The sequence below is a fragment of the Plectrocnemia conspersa genome, unplaced genomic scaffold, assembly GCF_051122295.1.
Source record: "Plectrocnemia conspersa isolate PC_06_02 unplaced genomic scaffold, ASM5112229v1 ptg000005l, whole genome shotgun sequence".
In the NCBI taxonomy this organism is placed as follows: domain Eukaryota; kingdom Metazoa; phylum Arthropoda; class Insecta; order Trichoptera; family Polycentropodidae; genus Plectrocnemia; species Plectrocnemia conspersa.
The window spans coordinates 1,608,573-1,631,364 of NW_028277169.1; the positions used below are offsets into that span (position 1 = coordinate 1,608,573).

The 22,792-nt window shown below is 36.4% G+C and overlaps 1 protein-coding gene and 1 long non-coding RNA gene across 2 annotated transcripts in view; one reads left to right on the forward strand and one right to left on the reverse strand.

Annotated features, from left to right (window-relative positions):
- The window catches only part of LOC148234642 (titin-like), a 102,377-nt gene that overhangs the window by 72,441 nt on the left and 7,144 nt on the right, over positions 1-22,792 (reverse strand). The window contains 6 exon segments of the mRNA XM_088187246.1: positions 165-566; positions 639-782; positions 854-2,710; positions 2,781-4,145; positions 4,210-4,439; positions 4,538-6,185. Of these exon segments, the coding sequence (XP_088043372.1) occupies positions 165-566; positions 639-782; positions 854-2,710; positions 2,781-4,145; positions 4,210-4,439; positions 4,538-6,185 (5,646 nt within the window).
- Positions 14,237-22,792, forward strand: part of LOC148234644 (uncharacterized) — a 51,923-nt gene continuing 43,367 nt past the window's right edge. The window contains exon 1 of the long non-coding RNA XR_015809836.1: positions 14,237-14,864. This is a non-coding gene — a long non-coding RNA (uncharacterized LOC148234644). The remainder of the gene's footprint in view (positions 14,865-22,792) is intronic.

Genomic DNA, 22,792 nt, shown 5'->3' on the forward strand with positions numbered 1-22,792 from the left:
TCTGAATTGATTATTTTTTCGAAAAATCTAGAATTAGCTTGATCCTCGTATAAACATATGTATATATTTTAATTTTAAAAATAAACAAATATATTATCTTTAAGTAAATTATTAAATCTTTTTTAGACAAAAAAAATGGATAAATAAGATGATATGGTACTTACATGTAACGTTCAATTTGATAGATGACTGGGCTTGTCCAAGTTTGTTGGTGGCTCTGCAAGTATACTCTCCAGAATCTTCAGCGTAAACTGTCAACACATCGAGAGCAGCGAAACCAAAGTCATATGTATTTCTATATCTATGACCACTTTGCAATGGTTTTCCATTGAGCAACCATTCGATCTTTAAGTCTGGATCGGGGTATGGTTCAATGCGACATTCGTAATGCGCACTTTGGCCTTCGACCAATTTGGTAGGACCGTTCAATTGAGTGGTGAAGCGAGGCGCTTGCTTAATAAGTACTTCCTCCTCTTCTCTTCTGTGGTATCTGGAACTGTCTTCTAACTGGTGAATTTTTTCCAACGCGCTTTGGTGTTGACTCTCGTATTGTAGTGATGCTTTAGCTGCAGATTTAAATTGCTATTAGAACCTTTAATGCAATTAATGAAAAAGAGTAATCAATCACGAAAACTTACATTGGACGAACAAGGTAGACGAAGTAACAGCTTGTCCCAATTCATTGACGGCGCGGCAAGTGTACGTTCCAGAATCTTCCGGATTCACGTACTTCATATTCAACGCAACATATCCAAAGTCGTGCATCGTGGTAAGTCGATTTGCTGCAAAGTTAAAATGTTGCGATTAGATAAAGTCGTATTATTGAGCAGCACGTGGATTGGTTTAATCTTACATGCTTCAATTGGAACTCCGTTTCTGAGCCATTCAACTTTGAGTTTCGGATCGCCGACAGGAATCAATCTGGCTTCAAAGTGAGCCGCTTGGTTTTCAGCAACTCGGACGTCTTTCATGGGCATAGTGAAGACAGGAGCTTGCGTTACGGTATCTTCTTGCACTGTTTGTCTTTGATGCCTTGAATGGTCCTCCAATTGAACCAATCTATTAAGAGTGCTCTCGTGTTGCGATTCCATGTAGATAGATCTCCTAGAGTGCACAACGGCCACTCCCGAAGTCACAGCTTCACCATTAGCATTGATCGCTCTGCAGGTATAAGTTCCGGAGTCTTCCGGCAAACAGGACATGATGTCCAAAGCGACGAATCCAAAGTTATTGGTTTCCGTGAAGCGAGATCCGCTCATAAGCGATTTGTTGTTGTGATACCACTCCACCTTCATCGTGGCATCCGAAACTGGGATCAGTCTGCATTCAAAATGAGCGCGTTGCCCTTCCTTGATTTCGACGTTTTTCAACGAAGTCGTAAACGTAGGCACTTGTCTAGTTATTTCATCGACGATTTCTGTTCTTTGATAACGTGATCTGTCTTCGAGCATTTGAATCTGTTCTAACCCGAGCTCGTTTTGAGTTTTTCTCAAAATATCTTGAGTACTGCGGCATCCTAGCACGCAAGATACTTCGTCCATTCCTACCATGTTTACAGCTCTGCAAGTATATACGCCGGAATCTTCAGCGATCAAATCTACAATATCTAAAGCGACGTATCCAAAATCGTGGATCGGTCTGAAACGGTGTCCAATTGTCACTGGACGTCCGTTTTTAAACCATTCCACTTTGAGATTCGAATCAGTCACCGGTTCAAGTTTGCATTCAAAATGCGCATGTTGACTTTCTACCATTTGTTCCAATGACTTTGGTTTGGTAACAAAACGAGGTTTTTCAGCGATGATTTCATCTACGTATTCGCTCTTCTTGTAGCGCGAAGAGTCTTCCAAGTAATGGATTTTCTCTAATCCAGAAGTATGCTGAGATTCCAGCAACAAGTCTTTCTTTGCCAATACTCTCAAGGCGCACGAAGTGACTGCTTCGCCTAATTGGTTTCTGGCTTGACATGTGTACACACCGGAATCTTCGGGGTACACGCTCAAAAGGTCTAGTGCTACGTAATCAAAGTCATACGCTGGTCTGAATCTGTGTCCGGTTTTGATCGGTCTTCCGTTGCAGAACCATTCTACTCTCATTGTCGGGTCTCCGATCGGTTGAAGTCTGCATTCCATGTGGACGTTAGTTCCTTCCAAGATTTCGATGTTGTGAAGGGGACGAGAGAACTGCGGCGCTTGCATTACTGTAATGTCTTCGGTGACCTGCCTAGATTTGCGGGAGCTGTCCTCTAGGAATTGCAATTGCTCCATGGCTTGCTCGTTTTGGGTATCGGTCAAAATATCTGACCTTTCGATAACTCTCACGCACGCAGAAGTGTGGGCAGATCCCAAATGATTAGTGGCTCTAGCCGTGTATTCTCCGGAATCTACAGAAGTGGCGTGGATTATGTCCAAAGCCACGAATCCAAAGTCATAGTAGGTTCTGAACCTTGAACCGACAGTAACAGCGCGTCCATTGTGGTACCATTCAACCCTCATAGTGGGATCGCCCATGGGTTCCAAGCGGCACTCTAGATGAATATTCTTGCCTTCGCTCACTGGATTCGGATCGGATAGTGGCTGTACGAATATTGGTTTAGACTTGGATATTTCTTCAATATGATATTGCGGCTCAACAAACTTGGAGCTTTCCAAAACCTTGGTCTTTTCGTATAATCCTTTGTGGATGCTTGACGTGTCGATGCTGGAACGAGCTGGAAAATAAACATAAATTTAATATAACATCATATTTTAAGAGGTATGAGTATGTTGGGTAATAATTACTTTGAACGGTCATAGACGCGCCGAGTTGAGCTTCACCCAGAGCGTTTCTTGCTACGACAGTGTAAGTACCGGCGTCTTCGCCTCTGACGCTGGCAATATCTAAAGCTACATAGCCAAAATCGTGATACGTCTGAATTCTGTTGGCGGTCGTGATAACTTTTCCGTTAAAGTACCACTCTACAGTCATGGTTAAGTCGCTTTGCGGCTCTACGCGGGCTTCGAAATGCGCTCTCTGTCCCTCTACGATCTTGTTGGTTCCTTTAAGTATACCTAAAAATCTCGGCTTTTGTGTAACCTTGACATCTTCGGATATAGTCCTAGAGATACGACTGGAATCCTCCAAGTATTGAATCTTTTCCAATCCGCCCGGATGCTGTGAATCTACAATAATGTCTTTTTTCGTGACGACAGTCATGTTGGCTTCTGTAACCGCACTTCCTATCTTGTTGTAGGCGCGGCAAGTGTAGCGACCGATATCGTGAATCGTCACAGACTTGATCGTCAACGCTACATAGCCAAAATTGAAGAAGGTCGTGATACGAGAACTGGCTTCGACCGGGCGCCCGTCCTTCAACCACTCAACCCTCAAAGTGGAGTCGCCCACGGGCTCTAAGCGAGCCTCGAAATGGGCAAAACCGCCTTCCCTGATGTTCAGCTGATCCTTGATCGGCGTCTTGAATTCGGGATGGACCATACTCTCGGGTACTTCTTGTACGTATTTCTGGTGCTGCATTTGCTGGTACGCTTCCAATTGCTCTACTTTTTCGATGTATCGCTGCTGTTCCGGAATGCCGAGATCTCCGGTCACAGTGCTTCTCGATATTACTTTTATAGAAGCTGTGCTGATCGCCTCTCCTAGTCTATTGACGGCTCTCACTGTATACGAACCAGAGTCTTCAACCCGTAGGTGCATGATGTTAAGGGAGACATAGCCGAAGTTGAAGATTGTCGTGATTCGCGAGCTGGCCGTAATAGCTCTGCCATCTTTGTACCATTCGACCCTCATGGTCGGATCGCTGACTGGCGTTAGTTGGGCTTCGAAATGAGCGTTCCTTCCTTCTTGAAGCTCGCCCATCTCTTGGAGCGGCCTGATAAACTGCGGCCGGTGAGCGGATTGCTCTTCGACCGTTTCGACGTGCTGGTACCTCGAATAATCTTCTAGGTGCTGGATGTATTGAAGACTATCCGGGTGCTGGCTGATCTGTTCGATCGAAGTTCTGGGTGTCACTTGGAGCATAGCTTTCGCTTCGCTAGCTCCGGTGTTGCTGGTGACGCGGCAAGTGTATTCTCCGGCATCGTGCATCACGATGCTCATGAGATCTAAAGCGATGTAGCCGAATTTGAAGGTCGAAGTCATTCGAGAACCTGTAAAATAACAAGATAGAGCCATATTGCTAGTGAGACGAGATATGTGTTTTTATATACGTACTAGCTTCCAGAGATTGTCCATTTCTGAACCAATGAACCTGCATAGTCGGATCCCCTACAGGTTCAATTCTCGTTTCGTAATGAATTTTGCCACCTTCCACAACAGAAACGTTCTGAAGTGGCATAATAAATTGAGGTGGTGGATATACTTTGTCTTCTTCTCCGGGGGCTGCGTGAGGCTTTGCCCTTTCCACGTGGCGCAAATAGATTATCTCCGGACCTGGCGCTGGCCTGAAAACATGTGTAGTAAAATAGGGAAGAATTAGCTATACACGAGCGAGAGTAAGCTAAATATGAGATTACGATAAGAATAAGAGAAAGTGACTCACTCGGGCTCGATGACTTTGCTAGGTCTAGGCAAATGCAGTCTTTTTTGCTCCTGCGCCGGTCCCTTCGGCGTTTCGACGAAGAGCCTGGCGCGGGTGGCGGTGGAGCCTGCGACATTTTGAGCCGTACATTGGTACCACGCTGCGTCCGACGCCTTGGCCTGCTGTATCTCCAGCGTCGAGGCTCCACCGTCGGTTGCGATTCGTAGTTCGGGATTCGGAGCGATCGGCACGCCGTCTTTTTGCCAAGTGATTCGAAGCGGAGCCGTTCCGACGGCCCTCGCGTTTAAAACTACCGGTTCGCCTTCCTTCGCGTTGAGAGTCGAAAACCTCTCGACGAACTTAGGAGCCACGACCTGCTCCTTCTCGATCACGTTCAGATTGCACTGGAACGAGGTCTCGCCGCTCTTGTTTCTCGCCACGCACGCGACCACGCCGCAGTCCTGCTTCTCCACGTTCGTTATCATGAGCGCGTGGTTGCCGGACTCGTTCACCAAGATCTTGTGGTTGTAGTCGTCTTGGATCACGCGGCCGTTTATGTACCACGTGACTTCCGGATAGGGCCTGCCGGTGACGCGGCAGTCGAATCGAGTGAGCTTGCCCTCGGTGACGTCGCGATCCTGACAGATTCGCACGAAGTGAGGCGCCAAAGACTTTTCCGAAACTTCGGCCCTCTCTTCGGCTTCGACCTGGATCTCCGTAGCTCTCTGGTCCTGGGCGTATACTTCTTGTGGCGATTCGACAGCCAAGTACGCGGACGTCACGACGCACCCGTTGGTGTTTTCGGCCAAGAGGGTGTAGTGTCCGGTGTCGGTGTGGGAAGTCTTGTTGATTTTCAGGTACGATTGGTTGTTCGTGGTCACGATTTGGTATTTGTTGTTGCTGACTAGCCGCTGTCCGTTCTTAAACCAGGATACGCGCGACCGCGGATTCGCCGAGATCTGGACTTGGAATTGAGCGTCGGCTCCTTCTTGCAGCTTGGAGTTCCTGGGCTTCTGGAATATCTTGGGTGGGGCGGGAGGGCCGGACCTGTCGACTTCGATGCACAGCTGCGCGTCGGTCTCGCTGATGGTCCTCCTCGTCAAGGACTCCCTGAAAGAGACCTCTCTGAGCAGTCTGTATTCGAACGTGTCGACCTTAAAGTCTTCTATGCTGTGGGTGTAGGCGTTTCCGTTCGTGTAGGAGACTTTCTCAGTCTTCTCATAGCTACTGGATTGCATCTGCGAGCCGCCCGCGCTCCTCTGCTCGGAGGTTTCGATAACTTGTTGGTAGTCCCTCTGCAGAGGAGCACCGCCGGCCGGCACGATCATGCCCTCTGGTTGGATGTAGACGGAGCATATCGCTTCTCCGTAGCGGTTTCTAGCAGTGCAAGTGTACTCGCCCTCGTCACCGGGTCCGATCTGCTTGATCAAGAGTGACACGTTTCCAGTCTGCTCGTCGTAGCCCATGCTGTACTTGCTGCACTCGACCAACGGCGCCTTCTTCCTGGTCCAGGACACGACCGGCTTGGGGTTGCCGCGCAGCTTGCCCTCGAACTTGGCGTTGCCTCCTTGCGCGAATCTTGCATTTTTGAAGATTTGCTCGAATATCGGAGGCGAGGGGTCCCCTGGCTTCATGTTTAGCGGCAGCCGCTCAACGACGTTGCCTTCGACTGTAAACAGCAAAATACAAATGGTTAAAATTTAGCGGATCGGGGACGAGATCAAATCGGTGATCAGTTTCTCGACATATCGGGTTACGGGTTTAAATAAAAATTGCTTTCTAATCTCGACCACGAGAACAACAAACGGGTTGCCAAGTTCTGGCGCGTCTTTCCGCACTGGGTCAGGAGGAGAAGCCAACGTTTTTGCTACTGCTCAACACCCGACGCTAGCCAGAGGTTTCCAAAAGTAATAAAGCAAAAACACACGCATAAATAATACATTGAAAATAAATACTGTAAATTACATATTATTCATATAAGAAATATGTTAGTATGGTTTGAAACTAATTATAATTATACAAACATACATAATAAAGTAATTAAATTTTATATTGTCAGTAAATTTATACAATATAACAATATTTTTCTATTGCGTAATAATCGCGAATAAATTAAGCAATTAGAATATAGAAATACTGATCGTATTCACTCGATAAAATATTGTGTTGTTTGAATTTATGTTTCATTATGTTTTATCATTTAGATCGTTTATTAGAATCTATCTGCGAAGAACTTGCCCCTTTAAAAGCTATTTATAGTAAAAAGGTATTTTATTTATTTATTTATCTAAAGCTGATTGAAGTTTTAATTCGTTTTTAATTTTATTTTAGTTCAGCTTAGCAATTTCCACCTATATATCAAGGACTAAAAAACATTATTCTGGACTATGAAAGTTGAATGTTTTCAAACAATAATTTTTAACTTTTGACTGTTCTAAAAAAATAAAAAAAAATTTAAGAAATTTGATATGTATTTCAATTTAAAATTGTATGAAAACATGAGTGAGAGATAAGGGCATGCGGACCGCATGCCCTCTCTCACTCACTCTCGTCACTTAGCACACGCGCGATCGAGAGGGAAAGTATCTCACCGCCCGCACCTGACGTATATATATATATTTTTTCAAAATCTGCTCATTGTATGAATCGTAATATTTTTGAGAAAAGGGGAATCAATTTTATGAAATTCATAGGAGCCACAAATATGACAAAATACATACTGAAAAGCTATCGTTATAACACCATAACAATGCATCAATCAACTCATATGAGTAGGCATTTTAACAACGACAAACTGAAACTCAAACCTCAAAAAATAGTGTATTTTTTTATATCAAAGTGTAATATTAATAATAGGTTGCTATTCAGTTATACAGGACGGCCCAGAAGTCGCGAACCAGTGTAAACAATTTATAAATTATTAATTAGGTAACTTTGTTCATGGAAAGTTTCACTACGGAGAAACGAACTGCAATTTTTGAAACTTATGTGAAAAAATATATTGATTAATTAAAAAAGTCAAATCGTCATTGTTGTATATAAATCAATATTTTAGAAATTATTGGGTAAACAAACAAGTTCACGGCTTTTGGGCCACCTTGTGGTATCATTTAAGGACGGAATAGCGCAGTCACCGCTATTCCGTCAATAATAGATGTCACCGATTGCCAGACTTTCAATCTGGTGGTTAATACTTAATTGTAGGTATTCATTATATCTGATTGACTTACTAAGTTGATATAGATTTACCCCAATGTAACGCATTGGGCTTACGATTGTACGGTTACAGCGACGGATTTAATAAAAAGAAATAAATAAGCTACTATATTTTATTTCAGATATCATCAACATCATAGAGTTCTGGCGCCTGGAGTGGGCCCTCTGGCCCTCTCATTCTGGGCCACGCGGTACCAGTCGCTGATGCCGAGCGTTTAGAGAGCCTTTACTAATCCAACCGGCCATCTAATTGCGCTCATCTTACCCTAAAATGTAAATAAAGGTAAGCGCTGTAGTATATTTTAATATACTTGACGATGTCAGGCTTATGATACAATTCGTATGTTTGCTGTTATACCGATTTATGTATTTATGTGAGGCCTACGGAAGGAAGAGATATTTATTTTTACTATTTCTAGCAATATGAATTAAATAAATTTTGTTTTTATACGTGTCTTTTCCCTTCTCTTTGTGAGGGATTCTTCTCTTTGTGGGTTTCGGCAATCTCTAGGTATGATCTCTCATGAATATCTTTAAGATGTGGCGCTTTAAAGTTATTATTCGTATTGCAACACACGTCAGAAAAAGCCAGAGTATCCTTGATGTATCTTCCAGTTTCTTTATCCACGAGATCTGGAAGTATTATTGAGTCATTCGATTGCATCTTAAAACGATTACGCCGACAGCAGTTCAGTGAAGCATATGTAGATTATCTCGCACATAATTAGTCAACGAGATAAAGAAAACACGTAAAAACTCTACCGAGAAACGCGTTTATTTCGGGACGCTGTTGCAATGCTTATGACTCAATTATGTACATTTTTAGAATCGGGTGCAACGGCGCGAGGCGCTTCGCTCCGAGGGGGGGTACTTTTTTCGATCGAATAAATTCGGTCGATTTCGTCATATTTTTTCGACAATCCGCCAGATTATTTCGGTTGGTGTCAGTGTGAGCGTGTGAGTATGCGCGCTGAGGAAGCGAGCAACGCCTCTGGTGGCAAGTCGGATAATTCTCGGCCACGAGCTATTTCAGTAGCACTCTGATCGCATTACTTGGCCCCTTTTTAGGAGCAGAACAACCACTGCCACTCGCATTCCTCACGCAGTCACTCCTGCTGTGATTCCTGCTTACGCTTTGCATATGTGCATTAAGTTATGCGCTGTAGACATATTTATGGGAATGGATCTAAGTTAATATTTTACTATGCCTACAGCATAATTGATTTAAAATGACTAGGAATGGAACTCGTCGTTTTTATGACTAGGAATGGAACTCGTCGACAACTTTAGTATCCTTTTAAACTGCTTTATGTCTAAATTATATTTAGAAAAAAATATTCAATGAACTTGAATACTTTTTTAAAGATTCAAATCAACGGTTTTAGTCATTAAAACATGTTGATCATTCCAGATATTGACTTACTACTAACTAATATTTTTTTAATACATTTTAGCCAAGTGATTTATGAATTCTTTATTATTTTATTTCATCAGAATGTTTACCGATTATAATCAATATATTTATAATACTAGTCAATATCTGAACTTGATAATTGCTAGTTTATTATTATTATTTATAAGCATCAAAATGCATATTAGGAATAAAAACTTTGTATTTAATGAATACAACTATAATTGTAATATTAATACTGATCATAAATATCTGGTGGGTCAAAGTTATCTGGCGCTTAGTAAATACAAATAAAAACTATGGTAGTAAAATTTGTATGTTGAATGACGTAAAATGTTCTCGAATTTTAATAAGAATGAATCGGAATTAAAATCATGATAAAAATAAATATATTTAACATATCTTATAAGCTAGTTGATCAGATTTGATTTAAAAAAAAACAATAATATGTTTCTAATTTTTAACCTTTTTTTTTGAGGTTTTTGAATAATTATATTAGATGCAATAAATCATATGTAAAAGTCGCCCTCTATCAATATTAATTTGGTTGCGAAATAAAAACTTTGAATAACTCTGAATTAAAATTCGGTTGAACATTTCTTTGGTGCAGCAATAATTTTTTTTTCTGAGATAAGGGAGGTTTATGAATAATAAATGCAAAAAAATCATTTGAGAGTTTAAAAAAATTATAAGTATGATACAAATACTTATTCTCATAGAATCAACTTTGAATAACATTATATTTTAGGCAAAAATATGATATAGCTCTCTAAGACTATAAAAACTCCAATTTTTAGGACATGAACTATTTTATTGACTCTTCCGCATTACGTAACGCATTGTTATTTGATTCTTTCAATTTCGCGTTACGTAAATGTTACAGCTGTTTCTTTCATTGTCAAAAATTATAAGCTTTTGGCCTAAGTCCAGTATTCGGGTGGCTTTAGTCCAGCGCTTAAGTTCTGAAGTTATAAAATTGATTTATGACTATTACAATAATCGCTTTCACAGCTTTTCGATAGACTCTTTAAAAATGGAAAGTCGATTGTTCGACTGAAGAATTTCATTCGGGAAGTGCAGAAAAACATGAAATGCGCATTCTGCATAGACAATGGCAAAGATGCACGATTTGCATGACAATCGATCTTAAAATGGAGACATACAGTGGGAAGACGGCGGAGAAAATCCAATTGATTTTTAGACTGGCTATGCTAAAAAGTAGCTGTAGACGCAATTATAAGTCATTAGAAGTAAAAGCAATTTGTCTCGCGTGCTAAACATATGGAAGAAGCTCGATCTATCGATCAATTAAGCGCTTAATCAGACCTCACGGTTTCCGTATAAAATCATTGCAGATAACTGTAAGAGACTAATCATTTCCACTCAGTATGTTTATTATTATGTGTATAAATCATCGCTTCGTCATAAATAATATAGGTTATGATTCACAGTATCTATTTAAGTCAAACATAATCTTATTAGTTGTAAATCTATTTATTTTCAAGAGCTAATAAATCACATAAACATTATTGCCCAATTAATAAATAATCCATTCTGTATTGAAATTTTGCCAAGAATTTGCATATATAATCATATTTTAAATCAAGAGATTCATGAATAACATATAATATATTGTTCATATTATAATAATGTTATATACCTTACTGATATTTCTGGTGAGTATGGTATATTTTTAAGTGTGAGAGAATTGGATCCTTATTAAATTTCTTTGTAAAAATATTTTGAGGCTTAATTTCTGTTCAATTATTGCTCAAATCGCTTTCTGTAGTCGTAAAGGATCTACTTTTCATTGCACGTTACAATAAAATCGAGAAATGGATCGTAAATAATCATAGAACGAATCGTGCGGTGGTTTTAAGTGGTCTTAAACTTAGATTACTAACGCTTAATTTTTCTGCAAGCTTTCGAATTTTTATATATAAATTAAAAACCGACAAGGTTGCTTAAAGTGTTTATTTTAAACTTATTTTTAATATTTAGTAGGTCCACTCTTAGCTATAATCACAGCTGCAACCCTTTTTGGCATACTGTCAACTAATGACTTGCGGGTGGATGGAGACTATTTTTTCCATTCCATCTGTAATTTTTTTTGCAGTTTAATTATGGGTTTGTGTTGGGCAACCCTTTCTTTTAATTTTGTTCATGAATGTTCTATAGGACTGGTAACTTTGTAGGCCATTAAACTTTTTGACGCAAACTAACCCCTGATTTTTAGCAAAGTATGACACGGAGCGTTTTCTTGCTGAAGTCTCATGGTAGCGTGGTCTATGCTTTCGTATGAATTAAAATTTATTACAACATTGAAATATAAATCTCACTTACTACCCTCGCAAGTGTACAGATTTTCTAATCCTGCTGCTGTCATGCAACCCTAGACCATAATGCTTCCGCCACAATATTTTACTTTGGGTACTATGCAATCAGCAAGATATTTTGATCCGACGCACATATACTACACCATAAATTTAGTTTTTAATGTTTTTTTATAATTAAAATTATTTTAAAGTTGGTTTTATCAAACCAAATGATTTTCGCCTAATGTTGTTTTCGAGCCCACTTTCGAGTTGTATTTATTTCTGAAAGGCACTATCAGTTTCACATTATTGAGCTTTCATCTCACCGTCCGCGAAAAAATGGATGGCTCTCCGCTTGCAGAGTGTAGCAGCCATATTTATAGACATTTTCGATGATTCTTAAGGAACTCGCGAACCAACGATCTATTTTCCTACACAGTTGTCCCTAGTTTTCTTCCAGTTCTTGGCTTTGATTTGTAAGAACCACATTCGTCGAACCGTTACAAAGTATTTTGGACAGCGTGTCGTGTTTACTAATTTCCGATTTATTCAGTCAATAACATGCAATAAAATTATATTCGCTCTTTTAGCTTCACTTAATTCGCGTTTTTTGACATTTTTAAATGTTTATATAATATTAAAAAAATAAATTATAGCGACAAATAAATGCCGAAATCACGCAACTGCACATAAAGGTCACTTAAGTGAGACTGGACAATTATTTTTAAGCTCAGGTGAGCAATTAAAAACGATAAATTAAATAAATTATTCTTGGAGTTACGATTAAAATTACATGCTAAAATATTTCGGTCAGACTATGCACTTGTAAAAAGCTACACACCATTTTGAGGGGTGTCCCATTATTATGGTTAAGGCTGTATTTTTTTTGCGTCTTGTTTTAAATCACCGGCTATAAAAAAATAATAAAAACCGTATCTCTGTTTAAAAATTCTATAGCAAAAATTAAAGAAGAAAAAAATCGTTTATAATATTAACTTAATATGTAGATTAATATTATTAATTTTTTATTTTCTGTTTATGTTATATATTATATGTATATTTAGTGTAAATTTTTTTATCCAATACCCTATTTTATTTCATAGCTCCGTTTAAAAAATCCTAGAATTAAAATAGACCTTTTAATATTTGGCAAGCCTGAGCAATCATCTTGTTTTAAAATACCGTCTATTAAAAAGAAAAGTTGTTGTAAAAAAATATATTAAAATATAAAGCTTTTTTTTACACATTTTTAAAAGATGCCTGCAAATATGCCTGCGCGCTTAGTACATACAGTAGATCCCCCTATAACACGGTAAATTGTGTGTCCGTTTCTATATGTGTGAGTGAGCCAATGGGAGGATATCTCACAATACGTACGTATTGTGAGATATATTATTTTCTAGTTCCCCAACTACACGCAACCAAATAGCACGTTATTGGTGGTCTAAGCACGCAGGCATCTTTGCCAACATTTCATTGCTTCTCTCAAGAAATTAAAAGATGTGCAACTGTTTTTTTTACAAATAAAATTACGAATTAAATTTGTTTACAAATAAAAGCTACTGTACAAATAAAAATTTGAACGAGAATTTTAAAGATAACATACTGTCCGTGAAACGTTACAGTAAATCAGGAAAACTTATTGCAAAAAATGTATGGGTATTTTCTAGTCCCCCAACTACACGCACCCAAATAGCACGTTCCAAATTTACCGTGCTATTGGGTACTGTACAAATAAAAAAATGTTTTTTATTTATAATTTATTAATATTATACAAATTACTAAAATTGCCGATTTTAAAATACTAACACTTAATAAACAATTTCAAAAATATTATTTTCAGGATTAATTTGCTTAATTTTTAATTGTTTCTAAAAGGTTAAACCTCATAATAAAATAGAAACCGCTCTACCGCATGGAAGAGACAAATTTATAATAAATCAGAAGGAGTATAGCAATTGTGACAAAATGCTCAATGATCAGACAAATTGTAGGATTTCACAAAGAAAACTGGAACATGAAAAATCAACTTTAGCAAACCAAGCTTTTCGATGAAATCTTATCAATTTGGGGAGAATTAAAAACTCAAGTATAAAACAGTTTAGAGAAGCAATTAAAAGAAATATAACACTAAATAAAAGCAATAAATCAGATTTAAATCAAGCTAAATTTAATTTTAACAAAATTTATTCAAATATAAATTCATTTAAACAATTAGAAAATGAATGCACTTGTTGTTCCCTTAGCAACAAGCACACGTAAAAATATCAAATAACAAGATCGAATCAAAACATCTCAACCGATATTATAAGAAGCATTTTGAAATGGATAAATTATTAGTAAGATCCTATAATAATTTTAAAATTGCATGTATTTTGCAATTTGTTAATATAAAAATAATTGTTTATGAAATAGAATATACTACTCGAAGGATTCAGATGTCTTAAGTTTCGGTTTATCGTCTCGATCTAATCTTTGCCGATGCGATAAAAATTTGCGTCGGATGAGATAAAATCGAAGAAACAAGAAATTTTGTCAACAGTTCTTTTAATCGTCGTATTTTTAAAATATATACTTTTGGAGTTCATCTATATATTATTTGGGCTAGCAGATAATTTTCAGTGATCTGAAAAAAGAGAGCAGAGGGAGAGAGGAACATTTTTGCAAATTTGCCAATTTTAGATGTGTTCGATCAAGATGGAGTCGAAGTATAAAATTTTCTTTCTTTTTAAAAATAGATTTATATGAAACATTAAAAGTTTTTTTCTGTTTTGACAGGATTAATTCAAAGATGCTGACTTAACCGATGATAAATTCATGGATCTTAGGACAAAAAACTCAATTGGAGTACTATATATTTATTTATAACGGTGGTATACGAGATGAACGTATTCAAAATGAGTTATGGAAATCGGATAAGGCAAGATTCGAAGAATTCGTTGCGAATTGATAAGTGCATTAAGATCGAAGCAGTTTTTGACACACTGAAAGCAGTTTGCGCCGGCAGAGGAGCAAAGGAAGCGGGTCAAGGTCCCGAGGAGACGGTTCGAAAGTTCGAACAGGTGTTCCGTTGATCGACAACGCCGCTCGGGGGGTCGCCGCCGGTTTCCCAACGCCAATTATTCTCACAAAAGCGACCATATGCATTGCAGTGTGTATTGGAGACCATAAAAGGAGAATCCAGCGGTCGCTTAACCCAAATCTCAGCGACGGCTGACGCACCGGCCATATGCCGGAGAATCGAGGCCGTACTCTCGTCTCGGGGTTGACATCGTCAATGTTCTCGATCGAATAGATCGCGTGACACTCGGATAAGTGACCTGACAAAAAATGACCAAAATCCAGCAACGCGTTAGGGAGGAATCTACCATTATTTGGGGAACGTCGAGATGCGGCAGGTGGTTCGGTGAGCTTTCACTTATTTCATCTCCGCGGATTAAGCGAGGATAAATTACATGATTTATAACGTTCGACGATTTTTTTGTACTAACAGCTGTTCGCGTTTTTGAGAACTTATATTATATTAAAAAAAACATATCTGAAACTTTGAGCGTGTCACTGAGTCTACTAACGATGACGTTCAGACTACGCCAATCATATATGTGTCAAATATGAGATAAACCGTGCGTTTCGCGAAAGAATTTGTGTCGATTTATAAATAAATCACCCCGTTGGTTATGTTATGGCCTGCTTGCCAACATTTTAACACTTCCGCAGCTATTTGGCGTTCAGTGGCAAGTTGCCCGAAATGCCCAAAGCTCACAGGACGCGCGCATAATGCATCCGGTGAAATGACGTCAGTTTTTTTTACTCTTAGTTTCACTGAGCCACTCGATGGCCGTGATAAAATATATTTGGGTGAGATTTAAATCGTCTTATATAAATAATCAAAGACTTGTCATTTTCTATGAAGCAGTTTGTAATGCATAAATTTTATTTAAACAAAAAAAAATATTTCCGATTCCCGTTCTGTACAATACGATAGTTCGTAGCGTTCTCGAATATTGTCTTAATTCTAATTAAATTTTGTCTTAATTTTAATTAAATTTTAATTTTTTTAATTAAATTAAATTAATTTAAATAAAGAGTACTCCTTATTTGGCGAGAATTTAAAGAATTTTTTGAAATTTTGAGTACGTGTCGAATCCGTATTTGTATCTTAGTGCCTATTTGCTAGAAGTATTAGGATAGAGTGCATTGCATTCTGGCTTAGAATTTACTCAATGACGTATTTTTAGAGTGCCCTAAAGAGACGCGATCACATCTCTTTTTCGTCAGGACGTTAACGCTTGAGAACGTTTCTCTTGCACGAGCCCTATAACTTCTCAACGAGCTTGCCAAACACAGAAATGTTTTCGGTGATAGCTATGAGAAACTGTAAAAAATATTAAGGACGGTGCTCATCTATTTTAGATTTGCATCATAATTATTATTAGCTAAATCTGTCGAGTCCTTATGAGTCAGATTTGTAATAATAATAAAAAAATCATTAGAGTATCCTTTTAATTTTAATTTTTATTTGTATTTTTTATACATATGTATATGATATTCTCTATGAGCTGAAGAAGCTCATAATCAGAGATTTTTTGTTATTAATTGATTTTTTTGAAATCTTCATAATCAGAGATTTTTTTGAAATCATTTGCTTTGTTATTTAATTGCCTATTGGTGTTACGTACAATGTGCTCAATACTTATAGCAATTGTTTTCACCGAAAAACCGACAGATTGAAATAATGACATAAAGAAATGTGAAACAATAGGAGCACCACATACGGCTAACTTACCAACTCAATAGCTGGTCGTTCCATTATAGGACATACTTTTAAATTTGAAACCTATTCCTAGCTCGCGGGCCGTGTGTGTATCAAAAAATACGGCGAATAATTTTATTACGAACAAAGTAATAAGCTTAGACCAAATTTGAATTAATCTGCTTCAAAGTACACTCCTTGGCTAGCGATTCATTTATCCCAATGTTGATTCTATGATTGGAAGCATTTATGGAAGGCTTCTTTCGGAAAGGTTTTCAGTTACTTCGTCGTGGCCCGCTCAATGACAGAAACGGTTGCAAAACATTTTTGTTTTAGCACGGTTTTAAGAGCCAGAAGTCGCATGGGCTAAATCTGGAGAGTAAGGTGGATGTGGACAGACAAGTCATTTTTTAGATCAAAAATTCGCGGTTCAGAAGCGAAGTGTAGCATGGCGCGTTATCGTTATGAAGGAGGAAGCCACATCGTTTACATCGTTTCACAAATGTTGCAAAACGCCCTTGTAATATTTGGAGTTTACAGTGGTTCCCTTTGGAACGAACTCTGATTGCATTATGCCCTCACATTTGAAAAAAACAATTAGCATAACCATGACGTTCGACTTTGACTGGCGTGCCTTCTTAGAGCGAGGAGAGTCACTCGTTTTCAACTGAGAACCCTGCATTTTCATCCCAGGGTCATAGCCATACACCCAGCTTCCATCTCCAGTTATAATTTTGATCTGCATTAAGACGATCCTTCAATTCAGTGCAAACTGACACACGATTTTCCTTTTGTTCGTTAGTCAAAAGTGTGGGAACAAATTTCGCACTCACTCGTCTAATACTAATTAGTACTTCTAAATTTCCACTTCTATCGCATATTACTCAAAACCAGCGTAACGATTGTAAATTATATCTTAGTACAACACTGCTTTGTACTTTTCTAAACATCACTGTGATATCAGTTTCAATATTTGAGCAATAAAACGATGTCACAGTTACATTATATAGCGGCAGGCCGCAACGGTAAATATCCAATAATAATAATACGAAGCATGTGCGAAAAGTTTGTGCGACTCTGATCTAGATCCAGATGAAGCTGCGTTATCAGCGGCCGCGATCGAATGAAAAGAGAGGCCAGATAACGAAACAATCGAGAGCGTCTCATTTACTGTTACCGTTACCGATCGCTACCGATACCGGATCGATGACACGCTCCCAATTCAAACGAGCGAACTGTCATCCTAATATCCACAATATCTTCGATTTATCCGCTTGGCTATCGTTTCGTACCTCTCGCCGTGCGTGCAAACTGGTTTTAGACAGACATTCCGCGACCTTTTTTCTCGCTTTTCGACGGTCCGCTCTTTCGAAGGGTTCGTGTCCGTTGACCGGGTGCATTATGTGAGCGCTTTTGGCCCACCTTCGACTTTTTTTATTCCGATCCAAGCGAATGCGGGAAAAGTACGACAGGGATGTCTAAACTTTTGAATATTCTGGGCCGCATTGCCCGATAAAAAATTGGCAAGGGTCGCATATAAAATTTAATATTTATTTTTAAAGTGCAACTCATATTACTAATAGATCGATTATAGCTTTACTTTTTACACAAAAGATAATAATATCAACACTGAGCTTGTTTTTTTTATATAAGTGCAGCAATATATGGTTTAATAATGGAAATAGCAATGCAAAGAGTATTTTTAAAATGCTCATAAAAAAATAAACGCACTCTCCTAAAGAGACGTCATAAACCGAGCATATTCTGTGTATTTTTTATTATGCAATTAAAAGCTTATAAAAGTCCAATAAGGACACTTGAATAAATATTTATTAAAATTACATATCTGACTTCAACTCTATACATTATATCTGAAAGTTCGCAGGCAATGTGTCGATGTCAACTGAGAATAGAGTAGCAAATACACTTAAAATGCAGTTTTCTAAAATTTTAAAATCAACTCTTAAAGCCATATGTTTAAATAGTAATTAAAACCCCATATTTTTTGCTATTTACTTGGCTTTGTTCAGACAGTGTTGCAAGGTGAATAAGTTACTGTTATAGATAGGCGCAATTTCGGTTAATTTTAAATGCTGTCGCTGTTTGAAACATTCAATTTAATAACTGCTTTTTATCCTAGAGATCCATTATTTTAAATAAGCGGTGATATTCACTAGAAAAGTAAAATTAACCATTTTTAAATTCAAGTGTAAGTTTTCATTTTGAGATACTGACTTAATCACTTTATTGCAGTAAAGTACACAGTGTCTCCGTAACTAGTTTCCAGAGGTTTCAGAAACTTGAAATTAATGGTTATTTAATACTTTTTATTTGTATTAAATGTATTTTGTTAATGACGATGTTTATAATATTGTCCATTTTAACGTCGCTTTATTGATATATAATGCAGTGATACTTGATAAAATGGAAATTATTGATTTTCTTTGCATTATCGTCCACTAGTTTACTTAAACTTAGTGACTAACAAAAAATAATCGTCAGCCTATTTGTCTATTATTATTCTCAGTATAAAACATTGATTTTTTCAGATCTTTAGCTTTTTGTATACGGCACATTTCTTGCAGTTTATTAAATTATTGCATTGCAAAAAATTTTTCATTCTTCAAACAAAAAATAGTCGTCAGACTATTTTTCATGAAACGCTATATTTTGCATTTTTATTTTACCAGGATCGATAAAAGATAAAGTAGAAGCCATGGTAATAATAATTATTAAAAAATTGTTTTGGGCCGCGGGTTGGACACCCCTGCTCTAGTTAAATTAAGAACTCAGTAGAATGCCGTCCCTGTTAAAAAATATTGCGTTTTAAAATTTCAAATACCAGTATTTCTACATTGTATGAAACGATGCTAACGCTGAGAATAAATAAAAAACATTTCTACCTGAATTTGTAAAAAAGTGCATGAAACATATTTTATAAATGCGTTCCAGAATTTTAACTACTAAGCCTTTTCCTCAATAATGTAATAACAGGTGATTCCGATGACATATTGAATATAAGATAATAATTTGTTACAAAATACTAGCAAAAATATATTATTTTGTAATTTAAAAAAACCCCAAATATTTTCTATAATTTTCATCTTTAAATCGTTTATTAAATAACGATCATCAAAATCTTGAAATGTTGTATTATTATTATATATAAACTATGATAACGTTACTATATGTTTTTAACGTATATAAGTCAATTAAAAATAACGATAACTAAATAATAATCTGAATTTCTATGTGAAAAAGGTGAAAGGTAGATCAGTTTTGCTACCATCTATTTGTGAATAGGACTAAATTTAAAACCTTGTTTTTTTGTTAGTATTTAATAATATCTTATTAGTTAACTATGACATCGTATTTCGTACATTGCAGAATAATATTATTCTAGTATTTCAATGTTTTTCATTTTTCAATATTGTATTTAATTTTGCAATATTTAAGCACGTAAATTATAAGACATATTAGTAGGTACATTATAACACACTATTCCTAAAATAATATTTGCTATAATGGACGCGATTAATCGATGGACCAGAACGGATCGATTTACTTCGATTGATTACAAGTCTAATTTTGGACTTTCGTATTTATACCCGAATCGTAGAGAATATTGTCTGTTAATGTTGCTACTATACATTTTTATAATTCATATTAAAACCTATTTGGATTATTTAAAAAACTAATCTGTGGAAAGACCCCATATATTTTTCTGATCTGCCGATTTCCAAGCGGAGCGGTTTGAATATTATTACAGTTCTTAGATTACCAAAGATAAGGCCGGTTAGAGTATATTAAAAAATCGTAAAAAATTATATTTAAATATTTCCGACCTCTATTAAAAGCTTCTAATACTTTCAAACATATGGAACGGATCCATCTTTTTTATACAGCGGTATAATTAAATTGCGGTGGTTGTAAAACGCTTAAAAATATTCATACAAATTTAATTTATAACAAAAAAGGGCTCTAAGAATTTTCAAAAAATCAGCAAATTTCTCGAGAAATGAGAATTTACGATTTGGCAGTTTTCTCACAATGTTGGTAAAAATTTGAATTACATTGAATTCGATTTTGCTAATAATTATGCAACAAATTGTGTAATTAAAGGTGAAAAAAAAACAAATGAGAACATTTTTTTATGAAATAAAAACGGGCGGTAAATGAGAAGTAACTTTTAGTACTGTTGCGTATTGCTTAAAAAAACTGCGCTCATGATATAAATGTCGTTATAAACGATTGAACAGCTAGAAACAAATTAAAAAGCTTTATTAATGGGTGCCGCACGAATTGAACCGAACGATAACCAAAAAAGTTGCTGTTACGAATATGATTATTCGTTTCTTTTACGCAACATAAATGATTTATATCTCACATGCGATGTAGGGTGGATCAATTATGATCCAAAAATTAAGTTCCATTGAATTTCGTTGAGCCGGAATCATAATCTATCACATTTTTTGAAGAGTCAAAAAATCAAACTGTGACGTTAGATTCCTGCAGTGTTTAATGATGGTCCAATTCTCTTTTCAATTGACTCTCTATAGGTGTTTTTTATTTCAAAGCATAAATAGCAGTTATTTATTTAGCAACCTAATAGACTTCAGCATCAGCGAATCAAAAAGTGTGTATTTTGAAGACTTGCAATGAATAATTTAATATGTGAATAATTGTGTATGGAGTAAGTACATATGTACATGGCATACGTGCAAGCTTGTGTAAGGTCGTGTTGAATAATCGGACGGTTGCTCTGGACCGTTCTTCATAACGGTATCGTCGTTTACCGTCCAGCATCAATCTCGCGCATCTCAACTGTGCGACGCAGACTGGCATTTCAAACTTTCGCTTTCCATTTTTGTATTTGTTGTGCATTCTGCACGCACTATCGCCGTACAATCAAATGCAAAATATTTAAATTGAAGCATCGTTTAAATCGGTGATTCTCAAAATGTGTGATCCATGGGTAAGAGGGCGGTGAAAGTAATTATTTGTATATGTAATAAGTTTGTCATATTTTTAATTGCAATGTTAACGAGCGCTTAACTTTATATATATTTTTTAAATCAACAACAATCAGCTAATTAGATTTTTGATACGCATCTTTCTCATTTTTTTATTAAGTAGCATTGTCGAAAAAACTAGCGAGTAAATTATTTTTAGCAGATACACTCAGGTCTCTTTTTTGCGGTAGATACGTTCCGTACATAAAAAAGACTAGACGCACGTATAAAAAAATCTATAATGTTCTAAAACCGATAAAACTAAATCAATGAGTTAAAATATACCGAAAATCGCATAATTTTTTTTATTAAATTCATAAAAATATAATCTTAACATATTTCTTCTAAATTTATATATAAAATTTTTATAAAAAAATCTTTTTTCACATTTTTTTCTTTAGAATTATCATCGCTATATGACAGTGTTTGGTATAATGTGGTTCAAAATCACTTTCATCACTAGAAGTGATAGTCAGCGCATCAGATCTATTTCCTAAAGATAATGATTGTTCACAAATAAAATTAACCTCAACTTCGCATGTGAATTTTGCCCCTTTGACAATATAATCAGTGGTTAAACTTTGCGATGGCTTTGCTAATTTTTTGTACAATTTCTGATATCCAAATCATATTTTTCAATGAAATGTTTTGCCAATTTACTGCAAAGTTGAAGGTCTTCTAGAATTACACTTGCAGTGAGGGTGACTGGAATTTCATCTTCTTATGATTCATTTTCTTGTTCTTTGACGGTATCAAGATTTATACAAATTATATCATTGTCATTAATGACGTTATCCTCAATTAATTCGTCAACATCATTTTGGGTAAATGTTTCAAAACCTTCCCCGTCAATTTCATGTGCTAAAGAAATTATGCTAGCTTGGTTTCATTGCCTGCAATACATTCGGGCCAAATTGCTTTCCAACATGAATTTAAAGTTTGTGGTCTTATTTAAGAGATAGCAAATGCTACATTATTTTTCCAAATTTCAGTTACTATCACTGAATCATTTCCTATTTTATCAACAATAGATTGATAAGTGCTCTTAATGTAAAAGTTTTTGAAAGTAGAAATCATGCCTTGATCCAAAGGTTAGATGATGAACGAAACAGTACCTGTACATTATAATATTACAAATATGGATGATACGGTGCATTACCAACAATGAATAGAACTTTAAAATAGAGAGCTTTCTGCTTCATATATATTTTCACTTCCGGTACAAAGCAATTAGTGAACCATTCATTAAATTTTGGCAGTTATTCAGTTGCTCGGCAGACAAAATTCTCCGATTTTCTGATCCTTTTAACATGTCAAAATAATATTTTAAAAATATAAACCGCATAAAAAGAGACACGAGTGTAATATAGTATTAAATATTTTAACTATGATTTTATTCAGTCAACTACAAACAATTCAATACCAATATGTCTGATTTGCCACAAAATTTTATCAAACATTTAAAATAAGCTCCCGATGATACAAAAAATATATATTATGTTTAAGCACTTATAAATACAAATTAAAACCAAAGACATTAGCAGAACTCTTTACAATAATATCCAAATA